At 48.6% G+C, this 16803-nt stretch overlaps 1 protein-coding gene across 1 annotated transcript in view; it reads left to right on the forward strand.

Moving 5' to 3' along the window:
* The first annotated feature begins 8566 nt into the window (after positions 1-8566).
* The window catches only part of Vstm4 (V-set and transmembrane domain containing 4), an 82162-nt gene continuing 73925 nt past the window's right edge, over positions 8567-16803 (forward strand). The window contains exons 1-2 of the mRNA XM_032918811.1: positions 8567-8621; positions 15284-15682. Coding sequence (XP_032774702.1) covers positions 8567-8621; positions 15284-15682 — 454 coding nt within the window. The remainder of the gene's footprint in view (positions 8622-15283; positions 15683-16803) is intronic.

Consider the following 16803-nt stretch of genomic DNA (forward strand, 5'->3'; position numbering starts at 1 on the left):
AGACTGGTACAACCATTCTGGAAATCAGTCTGGAGGTTCCTCAGAAAATTGGACATTGAACTGCCTGAGGATCCAGCTATACCTCTCCTGGGCATATACCCAAAAGATGCCCCAACATATAAAAAAAGACACGTGCTCCACTATGTTCATCGCAGCCTTATTTATAATAGCCAGAAGCTGGAAAGAACCCAGATGCCCTTCAATAGAGGAATGGATACAGAAAATGTGGTACATCTACACAATGGAATATTACTCAGCTATCAAAAACAATGACTTTGTGAAATTAAGTAGGCAAATGGTTGAACTGAAACTATCATCCTGAGTGAGCTAACCCAATCACAGAAAGACATACATGGTATGTACTCATTGATAAGTGGCTATTAGCCCAAATGCTTGAATTACCCTAGATGCCTAGAACAAATGAAACTCAAGACGGATGATCAAAATGTGAATGCAGATCGCCCCTGAGAGACACAGCCAGAATACAGCAAATACAGAGGCGTGTGCCAGCAGGAAACCACTGAACTGAGAACAGGACCCTCTTGAAGGAATCAGAGAAAGAACTGGAAGAGCTTGAAGGAACTCGAGACCCCATATGTACAGCAATGCCAACCAACCAGAGCTTCCAGGGACTAAGCCACTATCCAAAGACTATACATGGACTGACCCTGGACTCTGACCTCGAGGGTTGCAAATGAATATCCTAGTAAGAGCACCAGTGGAAGGGGAAGCCCTGGGTCCTGCTAAGACTGAACCCCTAGTGAACTAGACTGTTGGGGAGAGGGCAGCAATGGGGGGGGGTTGGGAGGGGAACACCCATAAGGAAGGGAGGGGGGAGGGGATGTTTGCCGAAACCGGAAAGGGAATAACACTTAAAATGTATATAAGAAATACTCAAGTTAATAATAATAATAATAATAAAAGGAAAAAAAATAGTTAGCAAAATTAAAAAAAAATAAAATAAAATAAAATTCAATTATTTGCCAGGAGACACAGGAGGTTGATTGACAGCATTTACTATAAAGCAAATTCCTTTCAATAAGTGAATAGTAAAAAGTTACTTTGAAACCTGTCTTGTGAGTTTGCCTTTTCAGAGTCTGGTAGCAAGGTAAACTGTCTTTCTCACCCGGAGGCTTCGGGATGTGAGATTTGTGGCCTGATTGTTACACAGGAAGAGAATCTAGAGGTAGCTGAAGCCTTGGTCACGAATGTTAAGCTGACACATCTGTCACTTGTCTAGTGATCACTGCCATCATAGATCAGAGGAGGATAAATTTCACCTGAGTAAGCAGGACGTGCAGACCAAGCAGCTTCTGAATCTCTTAAAAATGATAGAGACTTGCTGGCTACCTGGACCATCACTCTAGGCTCTTCTATGGTCCTTGGGGGTAGAAGTCTCATCAGCATCAGTCTTTAGCTGCAAGGCTTAGATCTGACATTTTCCTCTGGAGTAGACACTTAGGGGTTGGGGGTACGGCCTGCCTTGTTTAGAAGAAGCGGGGCAATCAACTCCTCAGTGTCCTGCTTGTCTGCAGTTTGGAAGCAACAAGGTGAAGGACAGTTCTTCCACCAATGGCTAGCTTTGCCACATTTAAAGCAAGCTTCAGGGGGGAGTTCCTCTGCCTGCCATCATCTTCTTTGGAGGAGATCTCAGGGGACCTGCAGGGACCTGGCACGTCTCTCTATCACAAAAACCCTTTTAGTAAACATTTTATATGCATATTCATAAGATCTCTGAAGAGTTCTTGGACCATCTCTCCATTAAGTATATCTAAACTAGGCAAACCTTGCTTATCTATAGGGTCTTGTTTTAGGCTTGCCTTTGAGAACATATAGAGGAAGTTTATTCCTGTAATTACTTTACATCAGTACTTAGTATGACTATGAATGTAGTTCTGAACACATTAAGGAATTTGATCACTTATAAGGTGACTTTTAACTGGCATTTTAAAATTATCCTCAAGAGTTTATACAATAACTTGGTAGTTTTTTTTTATAAGACTAGGACTTTTTATTCCATCCCTGATCCGGCTTAGCCTTAAAAGTAACAATTTTTGAATAGAAGCTTTTCTAGTATCAAAATTTTAATCATAGATACAGTACATAGAGAGACTGGAGATTTCACTGAACCTTTTATAGAGCACCATTATTAAATGTTGAAGTTTTTTGTATGGCTTAGTTTATCCAAACAGCTGAAGCTTATCAAAATGAACAAAGAGAAGGGGGCTAGGCAAATACTACTGTGATCGTGAGTAGAATTCAGGAATTTATAAATCTTGATTATCCAGTGTACCTTCCTCATCGAACATGTGCTGCTCTTACTTACCTAATGTTTCAGAAGCTTGATGTTAAACAGTTAGCAAAGACACGAGTAGTCATACATACATCTTAAATCAGCTTTTGTTAACCTGAAGAGAGATTTATAATCTTGAAAGGTTACCATCATATACAGTATATTCTAAACCAGAGTTGTATCACATATATATCACATTGTAGCAAATATAAATTTCTATCATGTTACACCAATCCAAAATATTTGAGACTTCTTGCTGCTTTCTTACTCTAAAAGGAGACTTAATGATAAACAGAAAGCTCATTAAGACTAAGAAGTTTTAATAATCATTGTTCTATGCCAAGTGGTCATCTTAAGATGGTGAGGTCACATGGCATATACCCTTCAACCTTAGTAAAAAATGGCTGCCAATCATGTGGCTGCTTAGTTCTTGAAGGTCACCAACCAAGATGGAGGAGAGCCACAAGGCTGTTGTTTTCCTAAACGAGGGTTGAATCTAAGGTACATATACAGTATATTCTAGATAAGAATTGAATTGCATATATAAGATGCTATAGCAAATTAAAATTCCTATGTATAAGCTTTAACTCTAAGCCTTTTGCTGTAAGTTTAAAGCCAAACTGTTACATACAGATTTTACAATTTTTTTAACCACACCCAATGAACCTTACAAATCAATCCTGAGATAAAGAATTTGCGCAATAGTCTTAAAGGTTTCCATGAGAGCAAACCACAGACAAATCATAGAGATAAAAGATTTATGAGTGGGAAGCTGTAAAAACTTAGAGATAAGAGAGTTTGGGATCCTTTGTTCACTCAGTGGCAGAAGTTGCTAGAATTTGGGACACTTTGTAACGCTGAGTGTGTGGTCTTCAGCCAACAAAGCTATACAGAGGCCAAGCCCTGTTTTCAGGAAGACAGCGAGGCTTTAAGAAAATCTCTGGATCCAAGAAAGAAATTGAGTCCAAGGAGAAAGGGAAGAAGGGTCACAAAAAGAACTTGGCTATAGGGAGGGTTCGTCAGCTAAAAGAGAGAATAGTGTAGTCAAAAGGGACAAGAAGGAGCCATCTTCACCCTAGGGAGATGGAATTCTCCACCCTAGGGAGGACTCCAATATCGCAGAAGCCACAAGGGCATAGAGAAACTGTGAGACTTAGCAGGCAGCTCCGAGGAACAGGCGTGGAAACTTGCAAGGAATGAACCCAGGAGGGCACAGAAGAGGTAAACCAGGTAGCTCGGAGAAGAAGCAGGCAAGGAAAGGTCACAGACCCAGGAGCCCCCCAGCAGCTCCTAGTGGGAGGTGAGGAAGCTCACGGAGCTGAGAGGACCCATGAGGGAGCAGAAAGGGTAAGTGTCGTGGTAACAAGAATTTCAATCAGTCCCAACAGGGCTGAGAGACTTCTCAGAGAGAAACGTCCCAAATCACAGGGGAGAGGTGTGCCTTTGTGTGGGATGGGGGCCCGGTAGGGCAAGAAGAAGCTTCCTGACACACCAGTGTGTCTTTCATAGTAAAAGTAGACAGAGCAGAGAGCTTCATCGGGACACCCAGTAGGAGGGGAGAGAGGCAAGTGGTTAGAGCACATAGGGGTGAAAACAGCTGGAGAGGTGCAAAGTGGTGTCTTAGTAAACAGAATTGCCTCCTAAGGTGGTAGGATCCTGAAGGGCACAGCAGGGGGACAGGACACTTACTGAGCAGCCTCAGAGAGATGGATGGTTAGTTAAGGTGGAGGAAAGAATCGTCTGAAGAGGCAGACTATGGTCAGTAGCAAAATCCAGCAGGAGCAAACCATCTATCCATACTTAGAGAGTCACACCAGCAACTTGGCTTGGAGTGGCCGAGTTCCTTGGAAGAGAGCGTGTTGGGTTTTGGCGCCAGATGAATGAGGAAAGCAAAGGAAAGGACACGAGTGCTTCCGGTTATCGTCAGTCCCACGAGAAGAACACGCAGAGCAGTGTTGAGTGTCCTCTAGTTCTGTCCTTTCTCACACTTCCTAAAACCGTGCTGACTCAAGTGACTGCTGCTGAAGTGGCTTAAACAGCACTAACCTCGACATCCAACTTTATAATGGCAACTGCAAACCAACAGATTCACGCATCGAACTCATTCAATTATAATAACCAGAAGCCCAGACTAACGGCATTAATTTTATATGATGGCGTGTGGAACTGACTTGCCTCTTAGGTGAGTTGGGGTTGAGAGCGATTCGTGGTGTGTTCTGGGTAGTGAGGCTGTCACTCCCGGCAAGGAACTGATGGGTTCCATGTACACAACTCTTGACCATCCTGCCCTCCTTTGACCTCTCTTGCTTCCATGAACCTTTAGGTCTGGAACTGTTCCAAGCTGGCAACCTTCACTTCTTCAAATGAAGACCCGTAACTCTGCCTCAGCAAGAGTGGCACCACTGTGCCAGACGTGGTAAGACGTCTCAATTTTCTGTTTCCTAACTTATTAAGAGGCTAACCTGGGAACTTTCTGATAGCCAAGCCCTCGTTTTAGATGCATAAAACCTGAGAGATCGATAGTGAGCTAACATCTCTGAAACTGGAGGGAGGATGGGCACTCAACGGCCCCTTGCTATAACTGACCCATGGGAATCTGCATGGCATCTTAGAGAAGGGTAGGTTGCTTGTAACCAACTACCAATCAAATAAAGGTGAGAGCGTCTTAGTCTGCGAACATTTGTGTGTGTGTATGTGTGTGGCGTGTATGCATGAGTGTGTTTTGCATTCGTGTGGCACACGTATGAGGGTATACATACACATCACGTGTGCGTGTGCGTGTGTGTGTGTGTGTGTGTGTGTGTGTAGGCTCAACAGTGACATCATTGTCTTCCTCAATCCCTCCTTCCATTGTATATTAAGACTTGCCTTGTGTTGAGCCTGAAGTTCTTCCTCTCTGCCAGTTTTGCCAATTAGCTAGTTCCAGTGATTTCCTGTCTCTGCCTACCTTGCAGTAAGTTTACAGGTTAGAGGTGCGCTGCCACACCCTGATGGCTTTTATAGGGCTCTAGAAATCAGTATTCCAGCTTTCATGCTTACAGGGTAGGCCCCATACCCTCTGAGCCATCTCCCTGGCCCAAACATATTTTTAAAAGATGACATCTGCTATTGTTTAGGCTGTCCTTGAACGAATCTACTCAAGCAATCCTCCTGCCTCAGCCTCCCAAGTAGCTGGGACCACAGGCAGAGGCCACCACACTGGCCATAAACAAATGTTCATTTCTAGATTTTATTTTGAAACACCCCAAAAGTTTCAATGACAGCACAATAAAATCTGTGTGCTGTTCACGTAGTGACACATCTCTTCACTGGGCCCTTCTCTGCATGTGTGTCCCTCCACACATATTTCAGACTACATGTTACCGATACTAACTTTTATTTCAATTACTTGTTTATTTAAGAGTTGATGTGTTTATAAAAAGATAAAGGGGGATATATATGTTCTAGGGAATGATAGTCAGGTATGGGGGCAGGGGGTGCCTCAGCAGGCCCATGCTGAGAAATCTCTCCCCCCTGAGGGACCAGCCACACAACTGTATAGTATAGAATAGAGTTTATTCAGGGCATGAGAAGGGGAGTAAGAGGGTGGTAGAAGCGGGGGAGGGGGAGGGGAGGGGAGGGGAGGGGAGAGGAGAGGAGAGGAGAAGAGAAGAGAAGTAGAGGCCGGTCATGAGCACGTGAAGAGAGAGGGGGGAAGAGAATGGGGGTGGGTGATGAGGGGAAGAGCAAGAGAGAGCAGAGTGGGCAAGCAGCCCCTTTTATAGTAAGTCGGGTATAACTGGCTGTTGCTGGGTAACCGTAGGGCAGAGTTTAGACAAAACGTTAACAAAAGGAGTTTGTCATGTCAACACCAAACCCCAAGTGCCAACATCAACACATCGTCTTCAGAGCCCTGTCTAGGGAGTGCCACTCACGTAGCATACAGTATGTTTGTCTGCACACAAATTTTTCCAACACCGTCAGTGACATCTTTTTCAGCAATTATCTTTGGATCCACAATACCCGGGCCTTTTTAACTGCCTTGATTTTGACCATCTCCTGTATCTTTTTGCTCAGTGAATGTTTTATTCGTTGAAAGTGCAAGGACTGAACTGAGGTGCTTTGTCTCCTATTTGAAAACCGATGGTCAGAGGCACATTTTCTTGTGGTCAGTTATACAGGTGGCCTGTCCCAGTCCCATGCTTTATTCTAATACCCTCGCTCTAGAGCCTTGGGGTTCCCTTTTTCTGCCTTCTGGGAACTGGACCAGATTGTTGTACCCACGACTATGAACTGTGCCCCACAAGGAAGTGTTGAAATCTGGGTTCCAGCTGGTGGCCCTATTTTGACAGGTGATGGTAATGTCCTGGTCTCTGCATATGAATGCATGGGCACACACATGCACACACACATGCACATGCATACACAAAGAGATACACACACATGCACACACACAGATACACACACACACATGCACACACACAGATACATACACACAGATGCATACACACACACACACACACACACACACACACACACACAAATACAGAGAAAAGAAGTCATGTGTCCACAGAACCCTGGACATATTTTGGGTCCACACACCGAACCTTGGTTTATTCAATCTGGGGCCTTACAGAGGGGATGGAATAAGTCACGGCTTATGCGTGCAGGCAAAGTAGTTTCTGTGCTGTTTTATGGACGTCTTGGAAGGATGTTTGCACTCTTGGGTTGTAGGACTCAGTTTGACCCTAAACCCCGACCCCCAGTGTGTGTGTGTGTGTGTGTGTGTGTGTGTGTGTGTGTGTGTGTGTGACTGAAGATCAAACTCAAGGCCCTACACATGCTTGGCAAGCCTTGCACCACTGAGTGGCATCACTACCCTTTGAGGGGGAGAGGCTCAAAGTAGAAAAGGCCTTATTAAATAGCCTACGCTGGCAAGCCTCTGCCCCCTCTGTAGTTGGGAGGGCAGACATGTATCACTAGACCTGGTTGCCTTGTTTCCTGCCCTGGTGCCTGATCCAGCAGCTCAGCTTTTGCAGGCCTGGCTCAGTGGGGAAGGTGCTGTCTCCATCCTGGCTTTCCTGGTGGGAAGTGCAGTCCCTGGGAAGCTCTGCTCCATGGAGACTTCTCCCAGGTTGCAGATCCCAAAGGGCAAAGCCCCGGCTCGACCAGGAAGAGTGGATGGTCCATCCTAAAGCTGCCCAGGAGTCAGTATCCATCGACTGGTTCACTACCCACCGCAGTACCTCTCTTGCTTTGCTCCACACCTCCCCAGTCTTCCTCAGGTCCTTGAAGTGGAAGGACATGGGACTTCTGTTTTCTCCTCTTCTGCCTCCTCTCCCTCTTCTTTCCCCTTCTCTTCCCCATTTCCATTTCTCCTCCTCCTCCTCCTCCTCCTCCTCCTCCTCCTCCTCCTCCTCCTCCTCCTCCTCCTCCTCCTCCTCCTCCTCCTCCTCCTCCTCCTCCACCACCACCACCACCACCACCACCACCACCACCACCACCACCACCACCACCACCACCACCACCACCACTTTTAACAAAGGCCTACTTGGTTGTTGCTTCTTTCTCAGCTCCCAACCCCCATCCCGGCCACACACAAAGGAGCCGGAAATAAAACGCACAAAATGACTGCTGATGTTCACCATTGGGTGTCAAACTTCAGCCTGATGTGGTAAACAACCCAGGAAGGACTGGAAGATTGCCTTGGTACAGAGCCGCAGTTGGAAGACTCAGAGGCACGTGGAGGTTATGGACATTCCAGGCTCTCACCTGGGAAGTTGAGCTCCCCTGCAGGAACCCTTTAACTTTTCAGGGATCCTGGCCCAGCCCCCATCTCCTTCTCCAAGTTCAAGGCAGCAGTGGAAAGTTGTTTCTCTTTCAGCTGTTGTGAGCCTGGATGGAGTGCCTAGGGAGCGAGTGTGTGAGGTCCAGGCTCAGGGTTTGCAGATGAGCCCAATCCCTAAGGGCCTGGATCCCTCTTAAGAATAACCAGGTTGGGGACTAGGAGATCTAAAGGCCTCAGGGAGATCACAACGTCCTTCACGCCTTAGCTCTATATGTCGTGAATCGCCAGGGTCACCTCAGTTTTCTCATCTGAGACGTGGGCGTGGTGAAAGAGGACACCGTGGGCTGGCCGAGCCAGTGGATGAAGAGGCCGCTCCCCCAGCTCGGCGTAGACCCAGGGACCCAGCAGCGCTGGCCCGAACGGCGGCTGGAGGCCGAGGGGCGGGCCGGGCCCGGCGGGCGGCGGCGCTCTCCTGGGTCACAGCGCCCGACGGCTGCGGCGGGAAGATGCGGCTGCGGCTCCTAGCGCTGGCGGCGGCTATACTGCTGGGACTGGTCCCAGGTAAGCGCGGCGCGAGGGGCAGTTGCACGGGAGGCCGGGGCTGGAGAGGGAGGGGAGGCCTGGGCTGCGTGGGGTCCTGGAGACGCACCCCTACCCCGCGATCCTGGCGGCGTAACGACGTCCACTCGAGTCTCCTCGGTTCTCTAGTGCTGCTGGCGACCCGCGGTGGGGACCCTCTCTTGGGACAGCTCCTGGTCCCTTCTGAGCCGCAGGCCGCGGAGCTCAGGGTGAAGCCAACTTGATCAGAGCCCCGAGTTGGCCGGCTTCTTTCTGTCTTCCGTAGTAGTCGGGACTGGCAGCTGCTGCCAGTACCAACTTCCCTTTAACTATCTTTGGAGACGCTCCGAAAATGAGGTCAGGAGCAACCGGATCTTCCCAGCCCGCTGGGCACTAAGGATGTACTAATGAGTCTTCTGAGATGGTTAAATCTGGTTAGACAGGGCGACCCCAGCTTCATCCATGAGGATCCTTTCCCACAAACACACTTCTTTGGGGGACACTTCTATTAGTTTGCATGGAGTTTATGACTCTCACTTATAGCCTCTGAAGAGCCTTCTTCTCTTGGTCCCCAATAATAGATATATTAGTGACCCTCAACTCTTAGGTGACTACCAGCGACAGGTGTACACCATCTCATTTAATCACAATGGTGTTTCAAAGTAAGAACACCAAATATTCATCGATCCAACATTGACTCAGTTTATCAGTCCACCAACCTCTAAGGGCAGCACAGTTTTATTCCCATTTTCAAGACAAAGAAACAGAGGCACAGGCATGAAAAGTGGAACCCTTTAGATTCCATCCTGGATGTACCCAGGGTCACCCTGTAGCTCCTGTTTGTCATTCCTCACCCGGAGCTGTCATTCACTCGAAACCCCTCCTCCATGACTCCTGACCTCCATCTGCAGGGGAAAGCCCAACATACTTGCTTAACATGTAAATCCACTCAGGGCCTGCACAGTCTTCCTCCTTCATTTAGGGGTAGAATGGGAGTTTATTGGTCACCCAATTCCACCATTCATCTTCCAGAGAAACTATCAGTCTAAGTACTTCTAAAAGCCAAGCTGTGGGACAGAGTTTTGGCTACCAGTTGTCTTTGAAGTCAGACCTCCTAGGTTTGAATTTCATTTCTGCTGTGCGCTGTGTGAGCTTGAGCAAGTCGTTCAGCTCCTCTGGGCCTCAGTCTCGGCCGTAAGGTGAGAATTAGCAGCTAATGAGGATGAGTTGGGGAAATGCATCTCATCGTCCCGGAACTGCACTTCGCCTGAAGTTCATTTGCGCAGATGTCTGCCTGGACAAGGCCGTGTTTGCCTGGACTGAAGGTAGTTTTAGGTGATGGCTCACCGTGAATAACTTGTAGGCTAGGTCTGGAGTCCTCCTCAGCAGCCTCTGACGCTCCAAAGCAGTGTACTTCTGAGATTTGCTGTCTTGACCCAGACACCACTTTGCTGTCACTTAGAAGTCCCTGGATCCTGGAGATGAGTGGAGCATGTCTTTAGGCAGTGGGCAAGGCACCTCCTTCCTGGCCTGCTCAGAGCCAGAGCCCTGGCCATTTCTGCCTCCTGGGAGAAGGAAGCCTTTGCTCCCAGCAGCTGGGGCAGCTGCTGCTTCAGGAGAAGCCGGTGCACTCTGTGGCTCCAGGGTATCCACTCGCAGAGCTGTCTGTGTTAGACCTTGTCATGGCTTCACCAAATCCCAAAACAGGGGCTAGACTCTGAATCTCATTCCCAGGAACCCGAGGTTCCTGCAGATGCACAAACGGCAGTGTAACTCGTGGGACCTGTGGAAAGGCTAAAGGCAGTGGGCATCCCAGTGGGCGTCAGTGCGTCTGCAGCCCTTGCATGCATGGAGCCTACCCTGATGCTGGGAAGTGTAGCGACTCTTCCTGTTGTTCCTTCCCACAGGTCACCTGTACAGGCACACAGTTCACCACAGTCCTGCGCTTGCACTAGCCATGGACCACATCGCTTTCCATGCACCATTCGGGTGAAGAAGCCAAGGTTCTGAGTGCCCCATTCCAAATGAAGCAGGTTTCTAGCCTGGACATCACAGGACACCGAACCAGGCTCTCTATCCAGCCCTCTTGACCCTTCCTTCATTTCTGTGCTCACTGCTTCTTCTCTGGTAACGTCAGGCCTGGGACCATGTGACCCTCAGTACTCAGCCCTCGAGGGATGCCTGGGGCTTTCTAGCATCAGAGCACATTCTTGTAGGAGGAGTGGAATCATGGTTGCCGGAAGCTCGTCCTTCTGTTTGGATCAGTGTCACCCATTTCTGTGTTGTCACCTTTCTTAAGTCAAAGTCTCGCCTTTGACTGGGGTGAGGAATCCTCTCCTGAAGACACTGTACAGGAAGGGGTTTCAGTCTGGGCCACAGTGGGATGTAGTTCACAAAGGGATACCCATTCTTTCCAGTTCTAACCTGTACCTGGTTCTTCCTGCCTTGGGGACTCTGCATAGTGAGACCTTCTTTCTTGGAGGTCATTCTTGGCTGCTGAAATTTGACTTTACTAATTCCAAGATAGCCATCAGCTCTTGACCATATTCTTTTTTTTTGTTTGTTTTTGTTTTTGTTTTTCGGAGCTGGGGACCGAACCCAGGGCCTTGCGCTTGCTAGGCAAGCGCTCTACCACTGAGCTAAATCCCCAACCCCTTCTTGACCATATTCTTAGAGGACTCATGAACCCCAGGACAAGAATCAAGGTCGTTTCAGGACTGACTTTCCTTTTTGCTTTGTTTGTTTTTGTGCCAGGGTTTTGTTTTGTTTTGTTTCGTTTTTTTTTAAAACTCCTTGTGTTCGTCCATAGCTGGCGACTTTGTGGTTGTATTTTTCCCTCCTTTGTCCTGATCAGGACCTGGCTCGCCCACTAGCCTCTTAGCTCCTTAAGGTCAACAGAAACAGTGGACACAAAAGGGAAGCAAAAACACTGAGTGTGGAGGTGTGCTGGAGCCACGCCTCACCTTAGCTCTCTGCAGTCTGTGCTCAGAAAGCAAACGGTTGCCTTCCACTTCAGGCTAATGTGACAGTTTCTTAGGCCAGAGTGAGGGTCAGCCCTGCCGTGTACCTTTCTGCCTACAGGTCATGCATGCATTGTCCTTCAGTCTGTCTGGCCTGGGTACCCACCTTCCATTGTCCTGTCCCCACCCCCCCAACCCCCTGTCTGCTGAGCCACAGGGGACACAATGATACAACGGGAAAGGACTGTCCAACTCCTTTCCACAAGTATTGAAATAAGCACCTTTAACTTGGGCTTATGGTTGCCAGCCCTCCACCTGCACTTTCTCCCTTCCTGGCTGAGTCTGAGCCCCAACTGTATGCACATAAACCGAGACTCCATATGTATACACTTGGCATAAGGGACCTCCCACTCCCGTGCTGGATGGCGCTGCCCAAGGCACCTGATTTTGACAGGGGATCCGACTTCTGAGAGCCTGCTGTGACTTTCAGCAAAGCTTTTCTGATCGAGTCTGAGGTGCTTAGCCATTCTAGGCCCAATGTCTCCACACCGTGTGTGTGTGTGTGTGTGTGTGTGTATGTGTGTGTATGGTTGGAGGGGGTGCATCAGGATGGGTGGCAGATGAAAGGTTAGAGTGAACTTTCATCAAGAGGGCTATATGCATTTGCCTGCTGTAGTACCAAGTGGCTTTAGCAACAAACATGTATTGATTAACAAGGGGTGAAATCTGAGATCAAGGTGTGGGGGGGGCAGCGTGCAGCGTCTGGTTGTCCTTTGGTCTCTCTCTGCTTGGCTGGTGTGGTATCTTCTCCCTGTACGCACGGTCTTCCTCTGCATGTGTCTGTGTTCTAACAACTTCTTAAATGGCCACCAGTCACATTGTTTCCTATTGTCACTGCATTCACCTTTAGGATCTCACTTAACTTAGTCTTTACCTTTTCCAAACACACCCACATCTGGAGGTACCAGGGGCTAGAACTTTGAAGAATGAATTGCCCAAGGTGCACAATTTAGCCATCGACAGATGCCCTTGCACTCCTGTGGGAGACACTGGTGTTTGGTGCATCTGTAAGGCAGAAGGGTCCACTGCTGGAGAGAAAGGGACACTCCCCTGAGGAAGTGAGCAGTCCCTTTACTTTCTGAAGCTTGAGATAGGGCTTTGAGCCTGAGCCACAAGATGACAGGAGGGGGAGGGGGCTCTAGCTTGCCTCCAGGATGGAATCTGGCCTCCCATGGGGATTGGAACACTTGGCACATTCTCTAGGTTTCAGTCACTATAAATAATCCCCTCTTCATGCAGAGTTACCAGGGGGAGCCTGGAGCCCGGGGTTCCGTTCGGTATCATCCCACCCATGTTGTTTCCATTTCCTTCCTTCCCAGCCCCTCAGGCTCCAGTGGGAAGCCTTTGGGGGTGGGTCAGGCTGGCCCTGGATTCTGTAAGCCAGCTGCTGTGTTCTGGTGCTCTCTCTGTCCAGTTCTTAGTGGCTAATGGAATGGAGGTCAGCCAGGGGTCCCAGCTGTCTCCTTATTCACCAGAGAACTCCCACATGAGGCTATCTGCACCTCAGATGAGCCTCAGGCACCAGGAGGAAATGCTGTCCACATGGGCCAGGTGCCAGCCAGGTGAGCTAGACACAGAGCCCACTTCTGACTCACTGTGGTTGACTTCAGTCAGCGAAGGCACTGCCCCTGGGGAAAGCAGAGAGCAGCCCTAAGGATATCCAAGATAGCCTGGGGGCTTTGACTTGACCAAATCAGAATGCCTTTTACTATGTAAAGTGACCCTCAAGGTCCCCAGGCAGGACTTCTTCTTCTGTTGACTGGATGGGGGACTTCACACAGAGCATCACACCCAGTAGCCTTTCCCCTTGAATCTATTTCCATCAACTATTATTACCTCAACCAAAGCCTGGTATGGTGGTGGATTCTGAGGAGTGCTCCCCCAAACTTATTGTCCTAACCGCCTTGCAAAAATTACCTCACACAACAAAGGGGACTGAGGGACGTAACTGAGTTAAAGTTCCTACATTATTCTGGAGGGTCCTGAGTCTAGCGCCCAGCTTCTAAGAAGACCACAGCATAGAAGACTGATCCTTAGAGCACAACTTTTCAAATGGTAAGTTATTTAAAATAACCAAGAACATGACCGCCCTGGTTTGAAGGAGGCCAATCCTCTCAGAAACTGAGGTTGGAATTTGATCTCCATTGTGAGATACTGAGAGTTGAGGCTTTTAAGAAGTGGTTAGGACACTGTCCTCATGAATGGATGAACCCGTTCATTCAATCAATGACTGTTATGAGGCTGGGTATTTTGGGAAAACATTTGGCTACCTCTCTAAAGCACCTCTATCTTCACATGTGATGTCCTATGCTAGCCTGAGATGCCTGCAGAAAGCTATGGGTTAGTTCTGAGGACACCAGCATGTGACATGGTCCCTCCTATGAGCTTCAGGGTGGCCTGGCTGTGTTGAAATCACCCATCATGCACCATGGGAAGTGCTTCACAGGAAAGGAACCACTTCTCTAGGTTCAACTTGTCTAGTGTCTCCAGTGAAGTTCAGGAGGAGAACTGTAGCTAGGTGTCGGCTCCCCTAGATTAGTTTAAAATAAGAAATCAAAGGGTAGGTTGTAGTGGAAAGGCCTGGAATTCTGAAGCATCTTTTGCGGTATTGGGAGAGTCCCATATCCTTCCTGGTTTCGGAGGTTCCTTCCTTCCTTCTTCTTCTTTTCTATTCTTTTGTCTTCTCTTCCTTCCTTCCTTCCTTCCTTCCTTCCTTCCTTCTTTCCTTCCTTCTTTCCTTCCTTCATTCCTCCCTCCCTCCCTCCACCTCCCTCCCCTTCTCTCTCCCTTCCTTCCTTCCTTCCTTCCTTCCTTTCTTTCTTTCTTTCTTTCTTTCTTTCTTTCTTTCTTCTTTCTTTCTTTCTTTCTTTCTTTTTTCCTTTCTTTCACCTTAGCTTGTTTGTATTCAGACCATAGATCCTGAGTCCAAAGAAGCCACTGAGAATCCCATGTCATCCTAGCACATTAGCATTAGGGTAGCCCTCTGCTTGGCCAGTTACTGCCTAGAGCTAGACTCACTGACACTAAGAAAATATGCAGGGAGGGAGACAGACAGATTCAGTCTCCTGGTTGACAAGCCATTGCAGCGGTATCCCAGACCTGTCTCTAACCCACAGCACTGTCAACAGGGATAAAAACACAACTTGCGGGGGTGGGGGGAGTAGTGGAGAAGGTGGGGTGTGGGCTGAGTTTTCAAGATATTCTCCAAGTCTTGGTTCATTCAATCTGAATTTCCGTGACACATTAAAACATTTCTGAGAACATGTCTTTTGAGATGGCTAGTGTTGGCACACCATATTGTTGAGACCATCATATACAGGGATGTGGGAGCCATGAGACCACAGAAGGGATTCTCAATGGCTTCTTTGGACTCAGGATCTATGGTCTGAACTCACACACACAAACAAGTTAAGGTTAAAAAAAATGAAGGAAGGAAGGAACATCTGAAACCAGGAGGGATGCGGGGCTCTTCCCATACCCCAAAAAATGTTTCAGAATTCCTTCCCTGGTCATAGCGAGGCTGGGGAGTGAGTGTAGAGTGCAGGGACCATTGCCTCTCTGGCCCTTCAGAGCTTCCAGATGCCAACAGCAGGTGGCTTGTCCCTAGGCTCTTGGCCTTTGTTAATCTTTCCCCTCCCATTGCAGAGATATGTGGCGCTCTCAATGTCACCGTGTCCCCAGGACCTGTGGTGGACTACTTGGAAGGGGAAAATGCCACTCTCCTCTGCCACGTCTCCCAGAAGAGACGGAAGGACAGCCTGCTGGCCGTGCGCTGGTTCTTCGCCCCCGATGGCTCTCAGGAGGCCTTGATGGTAAAGATGACGAAGCTTCGGGTGATCCAGTACTATGGGAACTTCAGCCGCATTGCCAACCAACAGAGGCTGCGCCTGCTCGAGGAGCGTCGAGGGGTGCTGTACAAACTGTCTGTCCTGATGCTCCGGCCGGCGGATCAAGGGCAGTATGTCTGCAAAGTGCAAGAAATCAGCAAACTCCGGAACAAGTGGACAGCCTGGTCCAATGGCTCCTCGGCCACAGAAATGAGAGGTGAGAATGTCACGGGCCTCTGAGGAGGCGCAGTGTGTGGTGGATCAGGGCTCCTGGCTTTTGTTGGTATGTGACCATGTCTGCCTCATTGGGCCTGCTAGTATAGTACACCTCTTGTGGCCCACCCACGGAGGCCACAGGGCTGTGAGTCATGAAGATGAGGACAGATCTTGAATGATGTGACTGATGTGGTAGTTAGATAGGAAAGCAAGGACAGCGGATGAGTGAATACCTCCATATTAGTCCATGTCCTGCCTGAAATACTGAACTATGTATGCTGTCAGATACAGAAAGCTGGCCCCTACTTACCATGGCCAGAGGCCTGTGAGAGTATGCCCTGAGCTGCGCTTACGGTGGACTAGAACTTTGTGGTTCTAAGAGAGAGTGAGGAAAATGGGAGGCGGGGACTGTGTAGGACACTGAGTCGGGGGAATAGATAAGTTACGGAGAGCAATGGTCTTTGCTACTTTTCTTGGTGCTGTGACCAAGTCCCAGACAGAAATCATCTAAGGGAGGAAAGCTTCATTATGGCTGTCTTGGTGTTTGGAATGCAGCCGCTCGGCCCCGTGCAGCAGGTCCGATTGTCATGGCAGAGGGGGGATGTGATGGTGGAGGCCAGATGCTCACATCACCACCAACACAGAGCCAAGAGCAGGAAAGGAAGAGGCCAGGGATAGCATACCTCCAGGGACCCACTTTCTCAAGCTAGGTTCTCCTGTTCACAGCGTCTACCAGCTCCTCAATTAGCACCAGCAGCTGGAGATCAAGCTTTCAACACTTGGGGGACATTTCAGACTCAAAGGGCAATGACAATGAAAAGCAAGTGGGGTCTCTGGCCCATGTGGAAGTATACAAGTGTATAAGACGTTTCCAGAAGCAGAGTCCTTCCTTCTCACAGAGGCTAGAAGACGACATGTTTTCAGATATGATCAGGAAGAGAGTGACCTTTGGACACCTTGGGTTCTCCCAGGTGGGGTCTGTATGGCAAGTGTGTCATTGCAGGCACATGGCCATGAACTGTTCGTTACTGTGTCTGTTCAACTGTTCCTAGGCCAAGGTTGAGCTTGGGGAGAAAGTCCCCAAGGAACTAGACTAGACTTTGGCTAGGAAACAGGACTTTG

The sequence above is a fragment of the Rattus rattus genome, chromosome 13, assembly GCF_011064425.1.
Source record: "Rattus rattus isolate New Zealand chromosome 13, Rrattus_CSIRO_v1, whole genome shotgun sequence".
Lineage (NCBI taxonomy): Eukaryota > Metazoa > Chordata > Mammalia > Rodentia > Muridae > Rattus > Rattus rattus.